General features: G+C 32.1%; 1 protein-coding gene across 3 annotated transcripts in view; it reads right to left on the reverse strand.

The window, feature by feature from the left end:
* LOC114345196 (cardioacceleratory peptide receptor) overlaps window positions 1-26,133 on the reverse strand; it is a 370,854-nt gene that overhangs the window by 22,859 nt on the left and 321,862 nt on the right. For all 3 annotated transcript variants that reach the window (XM_028296017.2, XM_050646429.1, XM_050646430.1), the window contains 2 exons: window positions 25,000-25,194; window positions 9,678-9,767 (listed from right to left, as the gene is read on the reverse strand). In XM_028296017.2, the coding sequence (XP_028151818.2) occupies window positions 9,678-9,767; window positions 25,000-25,194 (285 nt within the window). The remainder of the gene's footprint in view (window positions 1-9,677; window positions 9,768-24,999; window positions 25,195-26,133) is intronic.

Below are 26,133 nucleotides of genomic sequence, written 5' to 3' on the forward strand. Positions count from 1 at the left end.
TCAAAAGAATATTTGGTAATATATTTAAATGGTCAGTATCATCAAGTAATGAAAATAACTTTAACGCTATATTTTCAAAATAGATGATTGGAGTCTATATCCTTATTACCCTGATCTGTCAGTCGTTCTTCAAGAACAAAACAACCTTTTAAAAGATCGCTGTCACTTAATTTAAATATGTTTCATGTATATTTATAGATAATAGATACCTAATCCTATTTAACTCCTCAACTTTTGTTTTACAATGATTTTTTTGCAATTTTTTTTCTTCAATTTGTGACCCTGGGTTTTGGCGCCCCCAAAGGATGGCGCCCGTGTACATTGCACACTTTGCACATATGGTAGCGGGGGCCCTGTATGTAGATAACAATGAAATTTGTCCAAAATGTTTAAACACATTAAAAAAGGAGTTGTTAATTTATTAACATTTTGTCATCATATTTCGTTAGTTTCATGTTTACTTAAAAAAGTTGAGTGACAAACTTTTTAGTTTATAATTTTAACCAACACAACAATAAAATATAGTTCATGAAGAAGTTTTTTGGAAAATTTTAAGTCAAAATATATAATAGGAAAAAAGTATTGTTACTTCATATACAAGCGGCACACCCCAAAAAACGCTTATATCTCGAGATCCTGACCACGGTGTGGTGAATGGCTAATTTTTATCATACTTTATGATTTTGATATCAAAAATCGTTTTTTTGGTCTGCTTAAGAATTTTGCATTTTGCGGTTGCGTCATTCTTCTTCTGAAGCGGCGAATTTGTCCTCAAACAACTTCTTGGGTCTTTTCTATATATGCTCAGAGTTATAAGTTTTATAGTGGGAAGACAGGTCAAAAACAGATTAATAATAGCATAGGAATGTTTAAATCATAATAAGTTGTATGAATAAAAAATATATATAGGTAGAAAAGTAAGCCTAACTTTTGATTTTATTGTATCCCTATGAGCATTCGAGAATCTGGACAAGTTTGGAGCGCTGTAAAACTTATATAAATAAATAGAATTAAACAATTTTATAGTGAAAATTGTTCGCTGAAAAACCCTCTACAAAATTGCTATAATGTTATTTTATTTTAAAATGAACTGAAAAAAAGTTATAACATCCAAAAGGAAACTTGTTAAAAAAAATTTACATATTTTTGGTTATATCTTTTTTGTTGGTCACTTGACGATAAAAAGTAATAGAAAGAAAATTGTGGAAAATTTAATTTGCTACATTTTATGTTGAATCAGATTTTCCGTAGGGTTGGTAGTTTACGAGATATAGCGCGAAACCCCTTTGCACCCCATTTCCAAGATGGCGACCGGGGGACAAGGATGGCGACCCCAAAAACTTGAACTTAAGCTTCTAATGATCCGCCCTACACACTAAAGAAACAAAATTGACTCCTCTAAGGAATGCAAGGTACGGCCTAAAAAATGTAACATTTTAATGGACTATACTGCCCTCCTTAGCCAAAAGGGCGTATCTCAAAAAACATAAATTTTCACAATTCACACTTTTGTTATATTTTCATCAGCACTCACACTTTTTCAATATTTTTCAATTTTAACTGCCTGAAAGTGTGTTCTATAATACAATTATATTTTAGATTACTGAATTTTTAAAATTTGTTACTATATATAACCAAACAATGAGATAAGCCTTTTTTGCTTAGTATAGGTCATAAATTTCACTAATCGAAAAGGGCATTTCTATCGAAAACAAATCAGTCAGTGTTATACCTTTTTAGTGCTAACATTATTAATTAGTTTTAAGGGAGTTTTCTGAACACTTGAAACTTAAACACATTTACCAAAATAATTAACTTAATTAAGTACAGAAACCAACAATAGGCTGAATTCAATAAAGATTTAATTAAATAGCCAAACTTTTTTTATAAAATTGAAAAATTTATTAAACAGCCCTTTTTAATGTTTTACACACTCACTTAAAGCAAAAAAACTTTTCCACAAATTAACAGTTCTAATTAGACACTAGAAGATTTTCCCAAAACTTCATTCGTGGTTTTCCTGATTCCTCCTAGGTTTTTGATTATGTTGTTCTTCTTTTCAGTAGATGTTCTCTTATAAGTTACTTAAGACTTCGGTTTAGGAAAAATGTGGTTTTTTGTGATTTTTGAGTTTAGAAAATTGATTTCCTTGTACTCCTTTTCATCAAAGTCATTTTTGTATTTAATTGACTGTTTACATCTTGAAAAAACTACTTCTGCCATGTCATGCAGGTACGGTCGTGGTACAATTTTGTTGAGTTTCTATTGAGATGAAAAGTCATCCAAAACAAGAAAGTTTTTTAAGTCCATGACATGAACATCAGTTCCAATTGATGCATTTTTGACTGGAGTCACAAAATCTGTAAAGTCATAATCTGTTCCCCATGCGTGTAATGGACAGCTCCACTCTGTGATGGAACGAATCTGCTGCGATAAATGTATGGCCTGGTTCAAAATATCTTAAAGTTACGTGTAAAGTGTTTGTTTCATCTGAATTTATTAGGTACAACAAAGCAGAAAATAAAGACTAGGTTTTTTTTGAGATGAACAGTTATCTAACCATATTGTTATGTTTTCCACATCCTTTTAAACAAAAGAAATTGGTTAAAAGTACTGATTAACTCGTCTTTGGTCCGACCAAACAGGCCATCGTGCCACACAGTAGCAAAAGGTTTGCAATGTTTTTGCTTTTTTCCCACTGGTACAAATGTTTCATTGTACACAGATACACTATGTGTAAATATGGCAGATTTAAATATCTCTAGCCTGGGAAGCATAATTACCTTTTCCATGTCTGCACAATAAACTATAGACTTTACATTTTTTTCCTTTTCTTTGTCTTCAGTGTATAATTTTCTTGATTTATTTGACCTTTCCTTGTGATCTTTCCATTTAGTGCAACTCTCACATGACGCATCCAGGTTTTCTTTGTCATGGGTTTTGTCATGTTCATTAAATTTCTGACAGAACTCGCACTCCTTGTGGCCAAGTTTAACTATTGATATAATATGCATGTTTTTAGCTATTTTTCTATACTTTTTATATGAACACACAACGAAGGATTTTTTTCTTTGAAGTCTTTAAACATACAAGTGAAGCTCAATTCGCTGGTAAGATATAAACGATTAGGAGCAAGCTCCCTGCGATAATGAGCGATCGAAGGTCCAAAAGATTTGATGTGCTGTTTGATTAGGTCGCTATTAATCTTGTTGTGAGGTTCTTTCGTACATCTTGAGTCTTTTAGGGGAACTACAGAGTTTCTGTTGCTTTTGAAAATGTTCCGGAATACTTTGTCATTACCTTAGTCATAGCCCGAAGTACTTATAAAAAAACTTTAGACACTATTACAGATTCTCCATTTTCATTTTTCAATGTGTAACGAAATGAGTTGTTTCTTTCAAGAGACTCAAATGAAAATGAATTAGCTGAGTTAGGTACTCTCGCGCTCACCTTGCCATCTGGCACGTGTTACAATCCTTAGCGAATTAGGCATATCTCAGAGATAGGTTCTATTCGCTAAGGAAAGTTGTCATTTCAGGTTATTTGTTTCTAAAACAAAGTGCCTTAACTCACAGAAAGGCCTTTCTTGCTAAGTAACTTGAGATATGACTTTTTGGCTTACAATTTGAACAATTTATTGAGATGTGCCTTTTTTCTTAGCGTTTTTAGCCTGTTTCATGTTGAGATACGGCTTTTTCGCTTAGTACTATGTTCCGGTTAGTACATAGCAACACTAAAGTCAAAAGAACAGAAAATAACAAAAATTTGAGATACGCCCTTTTGGCTTAGGAGGGAAGTATACCTGTTTTTCATAACTTTGTTATTTTTTATTAAACGCTTTTATTTAGTTCAATAAATTACGTCAAATCTTTAGATGTTAATTTGACTGCCTTTTCTCCAATGCAAATGAATGAAAATTTACAGACATATGCATTCGCGGGAACAATACACGAATAGTCAATAAAATTTTTTTTATGTTTATTAATTGTTTAAATAAAAAAAAAAACGATTTTTATGGAAAATGCTTAAATTCTCTTGTTTTTACAATGTAAAAACTTGAAAGTTTTACGGATTGTAGCTAATGATATGAACTATACATAATTTCACTTTTTACGTTAATTGTTTACGTTATGCTTCATAAATAAACAATAAAGTTTCAATTTTTTTGCCGATTCCGACTACTTTTTATGTAAGCACATCTAACATATTTTAATAAACATGGCGATATATTTTAATGTTTAAAAAGTGTAAGACTAAAAAGGAAAAAATAAAAAAATATGAAAAAAAAATTTTAAGAAACGCTTTTCTTTAGTTACGAGTGACTAAAATTAAAAATATTATAAAAAAATCAACTAAAAACCAAAAAAAAAAATAAAAAATAAAAAAATAGAAAAAATCTAACACATTCGTTAAAGAAAAGCGTGGGGCGAAAACAGTTTATTCGATGAAGACGCGCCACGCTTTTCTTTGACGAATGTGTTAGATTTTTTCAATTTTTTTTATTTTTTGGTTTTTAGTTGATTTTTTTATAATATTTTTAATTTTAGTCACTCGTAACTAAAGAAAAGCGTTTCTTAAATTTTTTTTTTCATATTTTTTTATTATCTTGTAAATGGTAGGGAATAAAAATTGGATATTTTGCAGTTATGTATAACTTTACACACCGTATCAAAATGACGTGAAGAAAATCAACGCTGACGTCATATCTCTAAATTGGGGCACCCTGTATATATTATTATTGTATGTACCTATATAATATATATACAGAGTGAGTCTGTAATTTGGAATACATTTAATAGTTGAAATAGGTACTAATTGTTTTTTTTCATATTATATACCTACATATTGTATATAGGTATACAGAGAGGTTCAAAATTATGGAATAAATGCATTTTCTCGAGAATAGGCCACTGGTTATGATTTTTTGACATCTATGCCATAATAGTGACGTCATCCATTTGGACATGATGACGTAATCGATCATGTTTTTAAATGGGAATAGGGGTCTTGCAGTATCTCATTTGAAAGGTTATTTAATTCTCTATTCCGTAATATAAACATTAACATTATAATTTATAGACGATGACCAAAACATATTTTTTGAAATAAATTAATTGACGCAAAAAGAAGAATTTATGTAATTTATTTGTAATTAAATGTTCAAACTGCCAATGGGCAGGTGGGTGGCTATGTGACATTTAATTTAAGCGTGAAGCCATGTTTATTTATTAAATAAACATTTTTTCATATTTTCAGCAGTAAAATGTGTTTTGAGTTAAATAAATTACATAGATTCTTCTTTTTGCGTCAATTAATTTAATTCAAAAATTATTTTTTTGGTCACCCTGTATAAATTATTATGTTAATGTTTATATTACTGAATAGAAACTTGAATAACCTTTCCAATGAGCTAACACAGCTCTATTCCCCTTAAAAAACATCGATTACGTCATCACGCCCAAATCGATCACGTCACTATTACGGCATAAATGTTAAAAAATCGTAATTTAAAAATAAAAATCGACCAGTCTCGGGATTTTTCTCCAAAGTTAGCTATTCTCAAAAAATGAATTTATTCCATAATTTTGAACCTCTCTTTATATCTAGGTAGGTATATATTTTATATGAATATATACGTTGTTTGAAATTCGTTATACTCATCCGTGGACAATAGAAACACAGATGCACACGAATTTCTACCAAAATTATACAATAAACAAGACTGCTTTAAGGCATTGATGTATTGCGAGATCCAGTAAAACTTTTAGTTACAACTTGTTGAAAGTTAAATTTAATATCTACAATAATTCTATGGAGATCTGCAGACTGCAATATGCAGATAATAGTTCCCAACAACGTCTAAGTTTTCGTAAACGTTGTTTCATCCAAACTAATTTCAGTTAGTCTCTTAGTCGAATGTTTTGAACACTTTTATCTAACATAATACTTCTTAATAATGAAAAGCATTATGCGTAGCAGAAAAAATTATTAGCAAATAAAAAAATAATGTTTAAAACATTTTACAGTATAATACCGGGTTCAATTTTCGTATGCAGTCTCTTGTTTGTCCTATAGTCCAGGGTATTTAATAAGGTTTTTTCCATGACACTCGAGCAGCCAGGGTACTGAAGCGTTTTTTCGAGAGGTAATACCTATTGGGACCGTGCAAGTTCGGCAAAGCGACCTCTATTTCTACGCTCTGTACTTTTATTCGCACTTTTAATTATATTGGCCAATTATATTAGTCCTAGTTGCTGGATAATTGTCAAGGCCATAGTCCAAAAAAATAATAAGAAGAAAAAATAAGATGCAGGTTATGTTATGCAAACATAAACAATTGTATGTAGTAAATAAAATTAGTTATTAAAATGCAGTACTGCAAGCAAAATACAATTAATTAAATTTACCTTTATATAATAATTGCATATCATATAAGTATTGTGGAGCAATATATAATGTTTCTGCTTCAATGACAGAAGGTATGAAATATACGTCAATTTGACAATTTCAATAGGGCTTTTCATCGATTGTCATTTGTTTCGAGCTTCTGTCATGTGTCACATAATATTAATATATCTACGTCATACGTCTTTGGTTTGTATTATTGTATATACCAATAACGTATGTCGTAGATATATTAATATTATGTGACACATGACAGAAGCTCGAAACAAATGACTGTGAATGAAAAGCCCTATTGACAATATGAATTATTTAAGATAGTTGCAATATTTCTCCGCGACTCGCGCACCGTCGTTTCTCGTTTCCCTTCCAAGTACTTGCACACCGCGAATAAGAGCAAATTGTAACTATTTCCTGCGTAGGATCTGGCGACCATTTTTATTTATAAACAATTAAGTGTCAAAATGACATTTTCCCTTTTTTTCAAATCAATGGAAAACAGTGAAACTTATGGTTTTTTTAGTACAAATATCTTTGAGATTATGGAAAAAGCTTTAAAATGACATATTACAAAGTTTGGTAGGTATAGGTACTCATTTATTGTTAATATAATTGTGAAAAAAGGTCCGAATTGCAAAAAAAATATTTCCGCAATATCTATTGTAAAAATTAGTGTACAGCTTTGAAATTTTTGTCATATAAGGGTTCTTTGGTGCTTAATATGTGATAAAAATTTCAAAGCGATTCATTCAATTGTTTAAATTTTATTCAAATTGTTTATCCCAGAGAGCATTTTTTTTGAAATCACATAAGTCAGAAAAAAATGACGTTAGAACCATTCCACAGGTATCAAATGAAAGAGCATGAGCTATATTTTCAACTTGGTTTAAAAAAAGAGAATAAAAAATGCGTTTATTAGTAATAAATAATTATGCAAAAGTATCGTAAATCTTTCCTTATAAACATTTTATTTTGTTATATAAGAAATTATATATATATTTATTACAATTTTTTATCAATTATGATATAAATAACATTACTTGGTAGTTGTGCACTTAAAACAGGGTAAAAAAGTTATTTTTTTTTGGAAAAAGTTATTCAAAAAGTTTATAAGGAAAGATTTACGATACTTATGCATAATTATTTATTATTAATAAATGCATTTTTTATTCGCTTTTTTTAAACCAAGTTGAAAATATACCTCACGCTCTTCCATTTGACACCTGTGGAATGGTTCTAACGTCATTTTTTCTGACTTATATTATTGCAAAAAATGCTCTCTGAGATAAAAAATTCGAATAAAATTTAAACAATTGAATGAATCGCTTTTAAATTTTTATCACTTTAAGCACCAAAGAACCCTCAATTGACAAAAATTTCAAAGCTGTACACTAATTTTGACAACAGTTATTGCGAAAATATTTTTTTTGCAATTCCGCCCTTTATTCGCAATTATATTAACAATAAATGAGTATATCAAACTTTGTAATATGTCATTTTAAAGCTTTTTCCATAATCTCAATGATATATGTACTAAAAAAATCATAAGTTTCACTGTTTTCCATTGATTTGAAAAAAAGGGGAAAATGCCATTTTTTGACAGTTAATTGTATATAAATACAGATCCTACGCAGGAAATAGTTACAATTTGTTCCTATAGGTATTACTTTGTCGAATAAACGGCTTCAGTAACTTGGCTGCTGAAGTGTCACGAACAGGGTATATTTTTGTCTTATTACCCTGGCCTACTAGTCAGTTTTGTATATCTTCTTCCGTTGTTCCTTTATTCATATTAGTTATATTTTACACATTTGTAAAGTGAGTAAATTCTTGTGATTTTTTACGTAAATTTATTATTAGAACAAAGTATATGTAGAGGAAAGTCGGCAATTATGGAATACCATTTTGTTTTGGGGTTATAAAATAAGACCTTTAGAGAAATGAAAACAATTTAATGTTATGACACATCAGTCATACATTTTTATGTAGTAAATAAAAGCCTTCTATTAAATATCTTAATTAACAAAAAAAAAATCGAACAAAAAAACAAAATCCCAAATGAGTAACCAAATATGGAATAGGTACCCATATATGGAATATAGGCATAAACCAACATATCGGACCAGCACAATCATAATCACTTACACTTAATCCACTATTCCATAATTAGGCACCAACGACGTCCATATTTGGATTTGTACATTAGCTCAAACTAGTATCAACATTGTTTCAAGTCGTAATGTTTTAATTACAGAAAGTCATAAAATATCAAAATAAAGGTACAATTGATATACGCAATAGCATAACAAGTCTGTATTCATGCATAATAACCAATAGTATTCTTTGAATAATTTACCTTTGAAATTTTCTGCGAGACGATAAAATAAAACGCTCCTGTCAGACACGTATCGTTCGCGCATCTGACACAGAGGTGTGAATACGATAATAAAAAGAGCGACTGAAATAGATGATGGTCTTGTAGTGCGCTTCTAACTTATATTTTCGGAGAAATTAAGTAATTCCATATTAGGGCACTATTCCATATTTGGTTACTTTCCTCTATAGTAGGGGAGGCAAGTATGCTAAATTTGTAGTTATTCGAGCGTTATGGGGACCTATTGGGTTGTGAAGATTATTTCCTATAACCAAAAAAAGTTAAGTTAACTTTACCATTTTAGCGGGGACTTTCCATTTTTTAATTTAGTTGTCCATTTCCAACAATCCTTTTTTCCGATCATAGCGCCATCTATCCATAATTCGAAAAAATGTCTCGAATAAAAGTTACTTAATTTTACGTAAGGAATCCAAATATGCGATAAAAAATGGGGGCTCCTATTTAAGATTTTAAAATTACCCTCCCCCATCCCACCTCCAGGGGTGGTTTTGTTTGACGTCATTCGATAGATGTTTAAAAACACGTATTTTTCAATTTTCTGATCTGATGTTCAATATCGCCGGGTTCCTATTTAAAATTTAAAGTTACCCAAACCCCACTCCGTTGGGGTCGTGTTTGGTATCATTCGATATATTTTTGAAAAATATTGAACACGTAGGTATTTTTCAGTTTTTCGATCTGACGTTCATTTCGCGAAATATTCGCTATTTTTTTGTGAAATTTTGTGACTCACCCATTTCCTTATTCCCCGCATAAATAGTCAGATTTTGTGATTTTATGACGCGCTCAAGTAACTGCAAAAACCCCCGGTTAAGCTTCTCTACCAATAATACCTGCACAGTATTTAACAATTAAAAAAATAAACTTAAAAAATATTTACCTGATACAATCACGAACGTTATCTTAATAGTCTTAACTTTCGCTTTCGGAATAAGTCCTCTTGAACTTGCTCTTCGTAAGTTATCTGACTCTAGAATTAAAAACAATACTTTAATGATTTTTATGTTATTACAACAATACTGTAAAAGTAACATCAATCGACAAAATTCTTAATGTTATTCATATCATTCAACGCTCCATCTTCCTTTGTACTATTATTAGTTTTGAAGCATTGTTTTTGTAAGTGACAGTAGGTTTGTTCGTAGAACGATCAGCAACCGTTGCCAACCGTCAGACGCAAGCGCGTTCGTAGTCTACGAACACAAAATGTTAACTGCTCAGCGCTAACTGTTAACTGCGCATGCGTCTGATGGTTGGCAACGGTTGCTGATCGATTTGATCGTACTACGAACAAATCTAGTATTTTCGCACGGTAAATTAACCCATTTAGTGCCGATCACGCGCCAGCGCGTGATATGGTTACTTCAGTCAGGTGTCGTTCAACAAAATGGCTCCTAGCCGAGTTCCATCCTCTTCGATAGGCAGCGAATGGGTATTTAGCAGAACACACTAATCGAAGACTTTACACAGTAACACCGCATAAAAAACGCAACAGCAATGATACACTAATAGGCAGGAAAAGTTCGCGCACTATTACTGCGCAGATCGTCGGCCATTTTGTGCGTAGTACCAGACAGTGTAGAAAATCGACAGTGTTGCCGATTTGTACATAATTATCAGATTTACTTAATTTTTAAAACATTCATATTTTTTAACATAATTTTATACGTATGACTGTGGGAATTATGTCATGGGAGTTATGTGTTATTGAGACATAACACAAAATATTGACGATGAATGGCGATTGTATTGTTAATCTTTTGCAGAAATTCCAGAAAATATTCCAAAAGAATCTCTTACGGGTAATACAGTTAGTGCAATAACTGATACTGCAGCAATGCAGAAATAAAAAAAATCACGTTTTTTTTTTCAAAGATTGTTAAAATCGACGAAAATCCGATAAACGTATGTTTTGAATCATGAAAAAATTAAGAATTATAGTTAATGAAATCGTAGTAAATAGTACCTATATAACTACATACTGAATATGATTATTCAAATTACTGAAAATTGTTAAAATATATTTTTTCTAGTTTTACTAGCGGCAAAATCTGAAATCACATGTTCTATAATTCATGTTTTGTGTTGCTTCATGTTCGATAGTTAATAAATCGAGGCTATTTAGCCTTGTTTGCGCCATTGTTGCTCGCAAATAATTCTTGATTAATTTTAGCTTACTAAAACTTCTCTCACATGAAACAACCGATACACAAATGCTCTTCTTCTTCTTCTTCTTCTTCTTCTTCATCTTTTTGTGTAGACAGGACTCTGTTTTTCAATATCACTCCAGTAAGTTGTCGTTCCATCGTTTTCGTGGTCTTCCCATTGATCGTCTTCCTATTGGGGAACCGTTTCTCGCCGTTCTTACTTACCAATAGGTTTGTTGTCCACCTTGCACCTCTTTCGTATATCTGCACTTCTAGCTCTATCCCATAGTGTCTTACCACCGATTTTTTGAAGTGTTTTCATCTCTGCTGTTTCTAGCATTCTTTTTGTCCTTTCTGTATCAGGTCGTGTTTCTGCCTCGTATGTCATTATTAATCTGATGGCTGTTTTGTAAATTCTGCCTTTCATTTCTTTTCCGATATTTTTATTTCTCCATATTGTGTCATTCAGGCAGCTCTGTTTGCTTTATTCACCTAATCTTCCACTTCGGTTTCGATCTTTCCGTAGCTAGATAGTGTGATGCCTAGATATTTATGATATGTTTATATCCATGACTTGTTCTATTATCTGGCCATTCAGCCCTAATTTACACCTTATTAGATTTGTTGCTATAACCATGCATTTAGTTTTTTTTTGGGGAAATTAACATGTTAAATTTTCCAGCGAGTATATTAAATTGGTTCAGCATACGTTGTAAATCATCTTCACTTTGAGAGATTAGTATTGCGTCGTCTGCATAGCATATTATTTTAAGTTGTTTTTCTTCCATTTGGTATCCTATTTTTGTTCTTACTTTTTTATTATTTCATCCATGATCAGGTTGAGGAATAGAGGACTGAGGGAGTCTCCCTGTCTTATCCCATTGTCAGCTTCAATTGGGTCAGTTAGTTCTTCATCCACTTTTACTCTTATTGTGTTGTTCTGGTAGATATTTTCGATCGTTTTAATTATTCCTAGAGGTACCTCTCTTGCAAATGGTCATAAACAATTTTAGTGCGACTATTAAGTTTGAGAGGGATTCCATGAAATCCCATTCCACAATGAATTTTATAAAGTCTACAGCTAACCATTTAGAGGCTGTAATATTAACCGCTTGTCTTCTGAGCCTTGGCATTTCTAGAAGGAGGTCTGCTTCTGATACCTCTTCATGGTAAAAGTCACAAAACGTTGAAAGAGCTAATTTCAACTGTTCACTGTTCGTCATAGAAGAACATATTTCGTCATGATTTCTGTTTCAGTGCGTTCATTCCTTTCCATCTTTGCCACGATATATATAGATATAGATATATTCGAAACGTGATGAAATTATCTTTCCATCTTCTAGTTCTAGTTGATCATTTTTAAATTTTCCTGTGCAGATATATTTCGTTTGCTCGTATTCTTGTATTAATCATTTTGTCATGAACTGCAGATCTTTCTGGTCTTGTGCAATGAATACTTTGGATGGATTATACGTATCGTATAAATATTGTGTTTTTGTATTGATTACCTATTGTATATTTAAATACCATACGTTTTGGTAAGTATAGAGTAATTTAAAGAATCTACTTACCACTAGACTCGCAAATTTCTCTTAAAAAAACAAATTAAACTCAAGTGAAAATCGAACCACTAAATTAGTTCAGAAAAATAAGGATAAAAATATCCTGTTGGTGACACAACCCCCTTCAGGCCGAAACCAAATTTTTTGAGTATTATGGACATCTATTATAATAACCTATATATTTCCTGCAGCTGATTTTGATGATATACATAGTTATAAACAAATGAAGATCAAAAAACGGTAAATTTTCGCTTTTTTCGTCTATTACTAAAAAATTAGGCATTTTAAACAAATTTGAGAGTAAGAAACTTATAAACCGTATAAAAAACTTCAATATGGCGTTCGCTGAATATGTCTGCCCTAATAACACAAAACATTCCAGGAATGTTCCTAGAAGGTACACACAGGACATTGAAAACATTCCTGGAATGTCCCCAAAAGCACACGAACGTCCCTGAAAAGTCCCAGGAAAGTGCTGTGTCAGCATTTTAAACATTCCTTAAATGTCTTGTTGAAACATTCCATGAATGTCTACGAATGTTCTTTGAACATTCACAGTATATTGTTTAGACTGAATGTCTTGTTGAAACATTCCATGAATGTCTACGAATGTTCTTAGGACATTCAAAGTGTATTTCTTAGACATTATCTGAAATATAACGTCAGTGATGTGACAATACCTCCTATATGTTTTTTCATGAGTTTTGCAGGAGACGAAAAACATTTTTTAAGGTCACCTCCTGTTTTCATACGTAAGTTTTAACTTGTTTTGTAGTAAATAGATAGTTGAATTTACTACAAAACAAATCAAAAAATATATGAAAACACGAGGTGGCCCAAACAAGTTTTTCATCTCCTACAAAATTCATGAAAAAGCAGATAGGAGGTATTGTCACATCACCGACGATATACCAGAAGTACATGTATATGTAGCCATACCAAATAATACATCCTTGATAAATATAAACATTTTTATTGCACAAAATCTTGTCATATATTTTTTTCCATAATCATCATTACGATGACGATCCATTGTATTGAATTGTACATTTATATATTATAAGTATACATACAATTACAATCTGGTCATAACTCTGACCAATGAGCAATTTTAATTTAACCTAAATTACTACTGTTCCTTAAAATAAAGAGCTTACCCCATAGCGTCTCTTATCTAATCTAACAGGCACACAAGCACTATGCTCTGCTTTTCTAACCGCACTATTCTAACATACACAGGCACACAAGCATTATGCTCTGCTTTTCACTATCACCTATCACTCAAACTAGTTCAAAAGGCTTTGTCCTCTTCAATCTTCTAGTTTGCCCAGTAGTATCGAGGAGCTGGATTTCCTCAATATTCTTGTAGGTACTTACGAAGTTGTTGCTTGTGACTTCCAACTTTACTCCAACTTTAAAAACAAATCCAGCTGTAAAATATTTATGTGCCTGAAGGCTTTTGTATGCTTTCATCTATAATATCTATAATAGTAATTTGGTGGAATGCACTTTATGGTAAAATCCAATTCTGACTGAATTGTATATGGATCTAAATCCCCAATTATTTTCAGCTTCAATAAATATCTAAAACAATAAAAGAAATAATGTTATTGCTTGCAAAATTCATCAATATTGATAAATATCAGAGAAAAATGAACAGTAAATAAAAATTGTTTCCCCTACCTTTCTCCAAACATCCGGAGTTTCAAATAATAATTTCCTTAAATAATCACTTTGCAGTGTGGTGAAGTTTATAAAGTTCACAAAATACAACAAACGAAATCCAAATGAATCCAAAATAGACAAAATACGACGATAACCAATGAAATGAAATGATATTACAAACATAACCTCTGTAACCTGTATGCCAACCAGAACCAGAAGTCACGTGGTTTGGATTGCCTAAATACATATACACGCGCGGCAAATTTGAAAATGAATGCAAATTGAATAGTAAATGGCCTCTCTTAAAATATAGGACATTGGTAGTATGTTCATAGAATGTCTTGTGGTAACATTCCACGAATAACTTAACCAGATGTTCACCGAATGTTCTTTGAATGTCCAGGACATTCAAACATTAATAGAACTTTGATAGTACATTCTTGGAATGTTTTGTGTTGTTAGGTTGTCCTTATTGGTTCCTTAGAAAATTGCAAAATAAATCATAAAGTTTGAGTTTTTAGAAATATTCATAATTTATGTAAAAATTAACTTAGAACCTTCTTATTACACGGCGGGATGCTGAGACTTATGGTGCTTAAATTATACCCTAAATTTCAAAGCAATTGGTCAAATAGTTTAAAAGTTATTTAATTTGTTTATCCCAAATTAATTTTTTTTGCAACACTGTAAGTCAGAAAATGATTAAGTTACAGTAATACTTTAGATAGTTTATGAAAGAAGAAAAAATATTAATTTAATTAAAAAAAAATGACAAAAAATAATTATAAATATTGCAAAGTCCTTGCAAATATTGTCCTAGGACAGTTGTTTTTTTTCTAAATGTGTATAAAAATTCAGTCTTTCTAAATATGAAAAAATAATTCTTCTACGGGTAACGGTTAAAAAGTTATTCTAATTGTTTATAAGTAAGCAAAAAATCGACATGTTTTTGCAAAATAATTTTACACTGTTTAAAATAATTTTTTGTCATTTATTTTTAATTAAGGTAATAGTATAAATGTTCTTCTTTCATAAACTGTCCGAAGTATTATTGTAACCTCATAATTTTCTGACTTATAGTGTTGCAAAAAAATGAATTTGGGAAAAACAAATTAAATAACTTTTAAACTATTTGACCAATTGCTTTGAAATTTAAATACAAGAAGTACAAGAAGTCTCAGCATTCCGTGTAATAAGAAGGTTATATGTTAATTTTTACATAAGTTATGAATATTTAAAAAAACTCAAAATTTATGATTTATTTTTAAATTTTCTAAGCAACCAATAAGTATGGACATATTCAGCGAACGCCATATTGAAGTTTTTTATACGATTTATTAGTTTCTTACTCTCAAATTTGTTTAAAGTGCTTAACTTTTTGGTAATAGACGAAAAATGCGAAAATTTACCGTTTTTTGATCTTCATTTGTTTATAACTATGTATACAGGGTGTTTCATTGGTAAAGTAACATACGTTAACTGCAGAAAGAGGACACTTAGGCGGTCTCAAAAATACCATACTTAATGGGTCTTACTCCATTAATAACAGAGATACTGGGTGTTTTATCTATTTTGCCATTTTCTTAATTGGTTCATAACTTTTTAACCACACTGTATATTTATTTTATATTTGGCACGCAAATATCATTTAAGGTGTACAATAAATTATATTATTTACAATTGTAAAAAATCTAGGTCCGGATTAAAAAAAATTGAAAAAATGTTCCAACCCAAAAACAACGTTCTTTGTACAACGTACATTAAATTTTTTTAAAATGGATTTTTCAGTTGAAAAGAGGATGAAAAACTAAATTTAATGGTATACTTTGAATTTTTGGCAAAATGATTTTTCTGGTCAAATTTTGAATTTAAATTCTGAAATTATGTGAATTTTGAGAGCTCTAAGTAAAAAAAATTGAAATACAGCTTACAACTTGTCAACCACACTGTATATTCATTTTATATTTAACACGCGAATATTCTTTTAGGTGTCCAATCAATTAATTTATTTACAAATAAAAAAATCCAGGTCCGGATTAAAAAACATTGTACCTATAAATGTTGCGACCAAAAAAACACCCTGTATATTAAATTTTTTTTAAAATGGATTTTGAATTTGAAAAGAGGCTGAAAAACTAAATTTAATGGTATACTTTGAATTTTCGGCAAAATAATTTTTTTGGTAAAATTTTGAATTTGAATTCTGAAATTATGTGAATTGCGAAGCTCAAAGTAAAAAAAAATTAAAATATGATTTAATTTTAATTAATACCAATTTAACCTAAATTGGTAAAATATTAACATTTTGACACATAACAATAATTTTTGATGGTGGTAATTTTGAATAAGTACTTTAGTTATGCTGCACATTTTCTCTGTTTTGTCAGGGCCGCGTTTAGGTCAATTGCCGCCCTAGGCAATTCTCTAGTAGCCGCCCTTCAAACATGTACCATTTTTGCGAAAAAAAAAATGCAAGCAGAATTTTTTATTTAGGGAGCGTTCAAGCATTATGTAACGCGATTTTGGAAGATTTTTGAAGATTTTTGACCCACCTCCCTCCCCCCCTACGTAACGAAATTTTTGAAGATTTTTGACCACCCCTAACCTGCGTTACGTAATACTTGAACGGTCCCTTAAATAAGAAATGTATTGTTTGGAAATGTATTAAAATGAGGAACATAGAATTTATAAAAAATAATATTTTACACAAGTGAAATCGGTAAATTAGTAGTTTTTTATGTTTTTCGTCAATATTTCTAAAAATATGCTTTAATGTTCTATACAAAAATGTTCTACATTAAATTTAAAACAAAACAGGTACTATACATAATTGTTATAAAATCAACGATTCCACAGTTACGGAGGGTGAAAAGTGGAGGTTTTCGATACTTTTTATATTTTTTAAGCAATTTATAATATTTTTACTGATTGAAAGAAATTTTCTTTAACAGGATTTGCTATTTCAGTGGCCGATGGTATGTTAGTGATAAGCCCTTGAAGAAACGTCAACCTCACCACCCAAAATCATCTTCAATTGCCCAAGAAATATAAAAAGTATCGAAAACCTCCACATTTCACCCTCCGTAACTCTGGAACCGTTGATTTTATAACAATTAAGGATAGGACCATTTTTGTTTTAAATTTTATGTAGAACGTTTTTGTATATAACATTGTTTACGCTTAAACATAGTTTAAGAAATATTGACGAAAAACGTAAAGAAATAACTAATTTACCGACTTCTCCTCCATCTCCCCCCCCACCGGACGCTCAAAATGGTGTAACTTTTTACTGAATAATATCTGGACCATATAGAACAATTTGGTGTTGGAGGAAAACTTTTACTTTGGATGTCTAGGTTAGGCCTTTTTTTGGACCAATTATACTATACTACCTCCGTAACTTTGGAATCGTTCATTTTAGAAGGATTATGTATAGGGGCATTTTTTATTTCAAATTTATTGTAGAACATTTTTGTATAAAAGGTTGTTCATGCTAAACCTCATAGTTTTAGAAATATTGACGAAAAACGTAAAAAACTACGAATTTCCGACTTCTCCCCCTCTCCCCCCCCCAAATCCGACGCTCAAAAAGGTGTGACTTTTTTCTGAACATTATATGGACGATATAGAACAATTTGGTGTTGGAGGATAACTTTCACTTTGGATGTCTGGGTTATGTCATTTTTTTAATCAATTCTATCATACTATTAATGATCATAGAAAAAGTTAAAGTACCTATATTTTAATAAATAAATTATTTTTATTAAATAATAATTTATTGAACATAATTTATTCATTAAAATATACCTTAACTTTTTCTATGAATAATAATGATAGTATCATTACAAAAAATGGATTTTTGAGAAAATATTATTTTTTCAAAAATTGTTTAAACAATTAGACTGTTTATTAATTAATAAATGTCTAGGCAAATTGCATATTTGTAATTTACACAAAAGTACATACAAATTAAAAGAAGAAATATCAAAATTCATTGAGTAGATCCCAAGATATAGAAAATGGTAGTAGTTTAGTTGCTTTTTTAGTTTTTGAACTCGTGCATTTTTCGGCTCCCGCCAGGTAGCTGACAACTGTTTTAATTGCTGACCTATAGGATGAAAACCTACATGTTTCCTGCCTAGAGTTCGCGTTCGTTTTTTAGTTATTAACAATTTAGTGCAATCAACGCAGAAGCTCCCCCTTCACTTACTATGACTAATCATCACTTGAACTACATTTTTAAAAATTCGAGTAAAATATCATCTTTCCGAATACCTATGTAAGAAGATGTTTTGTAAATGTTTATAAACTAGTATTTTTTACTATATTAGATAATTTTTTATCTTTTCTTAATACATTTTGATAGGATCACTTTTCTACTTTCATTTGGCATACGCAGAATTGTCCTATCTTCATTATTTTCTGTCATTTGTTCTTGCAAAACAAAGGTCTCTGGGATAAACAAATAGAATACCTAACTTTTAAACTAATTAATGGATCGGTCTCAAATTTTGGGAGTTTGTTATGTACCCCAATACCCAACTTTGAGTAAAGCGAAACACTACAGTTCTAAGTTAGTTTTAGGAAAAGTTATTAATAAATAACGATTTTCAGTTATTTTGCAGTTTACGAAGCAACAAATTAACTTTTTGACTTTCAAAAATCGTCATTGTGAAGGTTTTTCAATGTTCAAAAAAAATAAATTTTTGTAATTTTATGTCAACTATTTAGCTTTTTAATTGAGTGCAAAAAATGGAAAAAATCGCATTGATTGCACCAAATTGTTAATACATAATTAAAAAACACGATCTCTAGACAGGAAACATGAAGGTTTTCAATGTTTTCATCCTATAGGTCAAGTCCACAATAACTAAAAAAGTAGTCAGCTACCTTGATATTAATTTCATTGTCCCCAGGCCCGATTCTATAAATGGGCACGCTGGGCACGTGCCCAGGGGCGCACGAGCCTGGGGGCGCCAAGAGGGCGCAAGAAAAAAAATAATAAAAAAAATAAAAATTTTAATAATAGTTTAAAATAAACAAATATTTTCTGGAGATCGCGGCAAATTGTAAACAAAAACTACGAATAGCGATTTAATCATTGGGAGGGTATCAGCGTAAAATACACCACCACAACCCGACCTCAACGCCGCGCCCGCGCCGGTCCTAGACGACGGAACAAAGCGGAAGCGCGCCGCTCTACATGTGTCTATTTTTAGCCCGCCCGCCTCCCCCCACCATCCTCACCACAACATCCCTTTTGTCTCTTGACTCCACAGTCAGGTATTAGACACTGGACAGTCTATTGTGGCGTGGTCTTTCCACGGTTGCGCTGTTTGTTTACGTGCATCGTGCATCAGTTCTTTCAGTCGAGCGCTTCGCTGCTTCTTTTTTGATGTGATTGGTGACTAGTGAGTGTAGTAGGCTACTATGAGTGAGAAAAAGAAACCTAGTGGCGCTGAATTCCGTAAACGTGCAAATCAGAGAATAGCGCAAGAGGCGATCTTCCTAAAAAAGGTTCCTAGAATAAGTAATTTCTTTAACGTTGTATCTGATGTTCATACGAGTCAACATAATTCTAATGACAAAAATGTTGACACTCAAAAAAGCTTGCCTCAAAATGAAGCTTCTGCCTCATCATGTTCAGATAACATAAATCCAGCTTCAAATGATCAGAATTTTTGTTCAACTTCTGAACTATCCTTACCATCCACCACATCTCGTACACATCATTCGCCTAGTAGGCCTAAGCAGGTTACCGTAGAACCACTAAACCCATATTCTAGAAATAGTTTTGATTTTACACTAGATGATCCGGCCACTTGGGACACAAAAAACGATGAACAAGTTCTTCAAATAATCAATTCAAATGTCAAGCAAGATTTGCAAGCAGATTTTTCAAAGTCAGAACGGTACTATAAAAATGATGTTAAAAAAAACCGTAAGCTTTCAGTAAATTTGTTTTCAGGCGAAATCCCGAACGGAGAACGTTTTAGAAGAGATTGGCTTTTGTATTCAAAATCCACTGGTTGTGTATTTTGCATTCCATGTCTTCTCTTTCAACCAGAAAATAAAAGAACTTCTTTTTGTGAAGGTTTCTGTGACTGGAAACATTCATTAACTTTAGCCAAGTCACACGAACAATCAAATGACCACAGGATTAATGTCCTTAAATTAATTTCAAGAAAAAAGTCTCTTTCCGTAGAGTCCTTGGTCTCTTCACAGCATCAACAAGAGGTGAAGTATTGGAGAGACGTTCTAACTAGAATAGTGACAGTTGTAAAATTTTTGGCATCTAGAGGACTTCCGTTTCGAGGTGACAATCAAGAATTAGGTTCAACTTCCAATGGCCTTTATTTAGGATGCCTTGAGCTAATTAGTGAGTTTGATCCATTCTTAGCACAACATTTCACTAAATACGGCAATAAGGGTAAAGGAAATGTATCATACTTGTCATCAGACGTATGCAATGAATTTATTACCGTCATGAGCAACGAGGTGCTTCGTACAATAATTGATGAGATTAATCAAGCACGATATTTTGCCCTGGTTGTTGATTCGACACCTGATGCGTCACATAGTGACCAGCTGGCGGTAGTTTTACGGTATGTGTCCCTAAAAGATGCTTGTGCCACAGAGCGGCTTGTAAAACTCTTGCCACGTATATCGCACAAGTCTGAAGGTCTTGAAGAGGCAATCCTTTTGTCTCTTCAAGATCTGAAACTGGACATTCGAAATTGTCGTGGCCAAAGTTATGACAATGCATCAAACATGTCGGGCCCTTACAGTGGATTACAGTCAAGGATTAAACGAATAAACCACCTTGCAGATTATGTTCCGTGCGTCGCACATTCCCTTAATCTTGTAGGCAGCTATGCGGCCGAAAAGGCTTGTGTGGAGGTTGTAATCTTTTTCAACTTTGTTCAAAACCTCTTCAATTTTTTTTCAGCATCTACGCATAGATGGAATGTCCTAAAAGCATTAATAGGGAAGAGCAATGATGGAAAACCACAAAAAGAAAAGAAAACTCTGATGTTAAAATCCATGAGTGACACTAGGTGGTCAGCCAGGTCCGACGCACTACTTGCTTTGGTTACCAGCCATAAAGAAATCAAAGCTGCCCTTGAAGATTTGATTAAGGATAAAACACAAACACCAGACACACGGCTGACAGCAGAAGGGTTTGTTAAAACCTTGGAGAATTTCCAAACAGTTCTTTTAATTGTAATTTGGAATGATATCTTGCAAAGAGTGGACAAAGTTAGCAAAACGTTGCAAACAGAAGAATTAGACCTACTTGGTGCTACAAAAGAGCTTGAGTCTTTATCGTTGTTCTTAAACGAGAAAAGTGAAAAATTTGATGACTTTGAAGCTGAAGCTTTGAAAATGGCTAATTTAAGTACCCCTTCTTATGACAGAGCAAGAAAACGTACCATGTTTTTTGATGAACAAAGGGATGAACAGTTTGAGAAAATGGATCCTAGAACAAGATATAGAACTGGAGTTTTCAAACCCATTTTCGACCATCTAGTAGTGCAGCTCAGTAGCCGGAAAAATAGTTACGAAAATCTAAGTAAAAGATTTGAAATATTCAGTCAACTTCACGAGAAGAAGTATGAAGATCTAGTGGAACAAGCTAAAAAGGTTGCTCAGTACTACTCCAATGACATTTGCGAAAATGACTTCGTACAAGAGTGTCATCACTTTCAAATGTACATGAAGGCTGAGAAACTGAAGAGAATAAGAGACTGCTACTCATACATCAAAGAAAATAGTTTAACAAGCACATTTCCGAATTTGGAAGTAGCCATTAGGGTGTATTTGACTCTGCCAGTTACAAACTGTTCGGCAGAGAGGAGTTTTTCGGCCTTGAAGAAAATCAAGTCAGAAAATAGAAGTACAATTGCAGATGAAAAGCTAAACAGCTTGATGTTACTGTGCACTCAAAGTGACATAACCTTGAAACTTGACTGTGATAAACTGATTTCCACATTTTCAAACTTGAAAATGCGGAAGAAACCAATGTAAATAGAAACCGATGAACTGATGAACTTACAACAAAGATAATATAACATGAAAGTGTGATGTTATTATTAATATTGAACTAGTATATCAAGATGTAATGTTATAAAGGCAGAGTACAGTGTATATAGTAGAATAATAATTACAATTATAATAATAAGGGTGGGAGGGTGGTCCGTGATACCGTAGTAACAAAACCTATTGATTATTATGCTAATCTGTTATTGTTTAAGCGTCAATAACGGTTTTGTTTTGTTTTACGGTTGCCGGTTGCCAGTCCGGGACACGGCGGGTCCATAGGTGGTGGATAATGGAATATTCTCTATTTGTAAAGAGAATAGGGGTTAGATCCCCCCCGAACCAAAACTGGCAAATAAGAAAAAAAGTACAAGAAAAAGCGGAAATCTATTTCGAAATATGGCGCTAGTGGCCGGGTTGTGTTGGCGTATATTTGGTGGTTGGGAGGGGGGGGGGGGCGCTTGTCAAAATGGTGCCCATAGCGCCAAAGACCCTAAAAACGGGCCTGATTGTCCCGAACATGGTCTATTTCTTGCTTATTTCCCTGACTGGAGTATTATATCAGTGCGACGACACGAATGTTATCTCCTTGTAATAATACAGTTTGAAAATCCCAACTCTAACTCGATTTCCTACTGGTAATCTTTAGTTTCTGCAATATGTGCAATATTGATGTTTTCAGTCAATTCACCTTCCGTGTTTGCGGAGCTTCTGGCGGCCCAATAATCACTAAATTTATGACTTCCGTTTTTTTTATGAATAGTGTTAGGTTTAAGATAACAGAATGCTATGTTTGTTTTATTTTTGATATGAATGCAATTTCTTTTATTTAGAAACGAACGCCCACTTCTATTTAATTGATGGATGAATGATGAATATACATATTTGTTATTCGATTTTAATTTTTAAATACAAATATTTTTTTGTACAGTATTTTTGCCGCCCCAGGGGCGTCATTTGATAGGGTTAGGGGAGGCAGTTGCCCCCTCCCCTGAAACTGAAAATGACTGAAATTTACAAAAAATACTTTCAGTTTTCATTATTACATCATATAATATATAATGTATTGTATATTATAATGCTTGCCCCCCCCCCCCCAATCAAAATTTCAAGCCCCTGTGCCGCCCTCTCACAATTTGCCGCCCTAGGCAGCTGCCTATATTGCCTAATGGATAAAGCAGCCCTGTGTTTTGTTATAATTTTTAGATACTTTGTTAATTAAAGTGATGTATTCTTTATTGACTCTTTATTATTTATTCAATATTTAAAGATGAATATTCGCCATAAACTATTTGTCACAGATAATAAAAAAACACTGAAATGTTTTAACATTTTACCAATTTAGATTAAATAAGTATTAATTAAAATTAAGTCGCATTTTAATTTTTTCTACTCAGAGCTCTCGCAATTGACATAATTTCAGAATTCAAATTTAAAATTTTATCAGAAAAATAATTTTGCCGAAAATTCAAAATTTAGTTTTTCATCATCATTTCAAATGCAAAATCCATTTTAAAAAATTTAATTGTTATGTGTCAAAATGTAATATACAGGGTGTTTTTTTGGGTCGGAACATTTTTACAATATTTTTTAAGCCAGACCTGGATTTTTTATAATTGTAAAAAAAATAATTGATTGGACACCTAAAAGAATATTCGCGTGTTAAATATAAAATAAATATTCAGTGCGGTTAACAAGTTGTAAGTTGTATTTAATTTTTTTTCTACTTAGAGCTCTCGCAATTCACATACATAATTTCAGAATTCAAATTCAAAATTTGACCAGAAAAATCATTTTGCCAAAAATTCAACGTATACCACTAAATTTAGTTTTTCATCCTTTTTTCAACAAAAAAATCCATTTAAAAAAAATTTAATATACAGGGTGTTTTTTGGGGTCGGAAAATTTTTACAATATTTTTTAATACTGACCTGGATTTTTTATAATTGTAAATAAAATAATTGATTGGACACAGTGCGATCAACAAGTTGTAAGTTGTATTTCATTTTTTAGATAATATATACAGTGCGGTCAACAAGTTGTAAGTTGTATTTCATTTTTTTTTCTACTTAGAGCTCTCGCAATTCACATAATTTCAGAATTCAAATTCAAAATTTGACCAGAAAAATCATTTTGCCGAAAATTCAAAGTATACCACTATATTTAGCTTTTCATCCTCTTTTTAACTAAAAAATCCATTTTAAAAAAATTTAATGTACAGTGTGTTGTTTTTGGGTCGGAACATTTTTCCAATATTTTTTAATCCGGGCCTGGATTTTTTACATTTGTAAATAAATTAATTTATTGTACACCTTAAAGGATATTTGCGTGCCAAATATAAAATAAATATACGGTGTGGTTAAAAAGTTATGAACCAAATAAGAAAATGGCAAAATAGATAAAACACCCAGTATCTCTGTTATTATTGGAGTAAGACCCATTAAGCATGGTATTTTTGAAACCGCCTAAGTGTCCTCTTTCTACAGTTAACGTATGTTACTTTCCCAATGAAACACCCTGTATCATCAAAATCGGCTGCAGGAAACATATATGTTAATAATATAGATGTCCATACTACTCAAAAAATTTGGTCTCGGCCTGGAGGGGGATGTATCACGAGAAAAATCTTATTTCTCTGGACTAAATATAAAGTACTTTTGATTAAATTTGTCGTTTTTTTCCATAAAATGTAGTACTTAAATATCTACACTACAGTGCATACCAAACGTAAAGAATCACGAATCACCTATAAAGGTGATTAACCTAAACTATAAATAAAATGTAATACCTCTTCGTTCTCCATTAGCTCTACTCTTAAAGTGGTGAAAGGTAGATGCGCTTTTCGTCCATATCGTTACGATAATAATCGCATAACAAGTTGTGATAATAATGGCAGGTATACAGAACAAACTGACGGAAACTAACGTCATATAAAGTTTCCACATCCATTGTGCTGAGAATGATAGCCAACATTGACTTTGACCTAAAACAATAGAAAGTAAAGGTACGAACATGTCGAAGATACATGGATGTGCGCGGTGTAGGTCGCGATCTTGGTCGCTATATCGATGTCACAACAAACCTTCATTTTTTTACGAGATCGCACATACCAAGGATGTGTTACCCGTTCACCTTCGCGACCTATCAGCGCGGTTTACAGCGATGTCGATGCCAAAACAAAAAAGTTTGTTTTACATCGCGATCGAGCTGCTGATCGCGTGGTAAATTAAAGTTTATTGGTGGTTTATTCGCCGGAGATACGGCATTCATTTCTTGTTGTAATCAGGTTGCGACAAGTTTTGGTCATATGGAAACCACTGAAAGGAAGGTATCTTCGGTATGTTCTGCACGTCATCGATGTAAACCTTGACCGCGATCGCGACCTACACCTATGATCTAAATTATATGAAAGACTTTTTGCAAGTTTCAAGCAGGAGGGAGGATTGTTTTTAAAATCCTCTGCATGATTAAATTAAAGCAAATCATGTATTGATTTTATTAGTTGTTACAGCCCCGCAACTTTATAAATATTGTTGAACTATTAACATACTTTTTGCTATTTTTCTCTCCCCTCGTATAGTTAGCCAATATTTCACTTATCAGAAGCTAACTGCTATCAAAAAATAGACTGTTGATACAATGTGGTCGAATAAGAAAAAAAAAAGTGTAAAAAAGCGTCTTTAGTTTAAATTTCAAATAGCTTGGACAGTTACACACTCGTATCATACTAGAGAAACAATTCTTTAATCAACCACCATTCTGACAATAGAACAAATCTATTTTGTTCCTGATCTTCGGCCAGACAGACGTTCCTTTTGCTGTGCGGTAGTAACTGCTAGCTCACACTCCACAATGAATTCAAGGTTTGAGTAAACTTAAACGGAATAAACGTAAACGTAAACTGAATATGAACTGTAACAAA

Source organism: Diabrotica virgifera, chromosome 3 (genome assembly GCF_917563875.1).
Source record: "Diabrotica virgifera virgifera chromosome 3, PGI_DIABVI_V3a".
NCBI classification, from domain to species: domain Eukaryota; kingdom Metazoa; phylum Arthropoda; class Insecta; order Coleoptera; family Chrysomelidae; genus Diabrotica; species Diabrotica virgifera.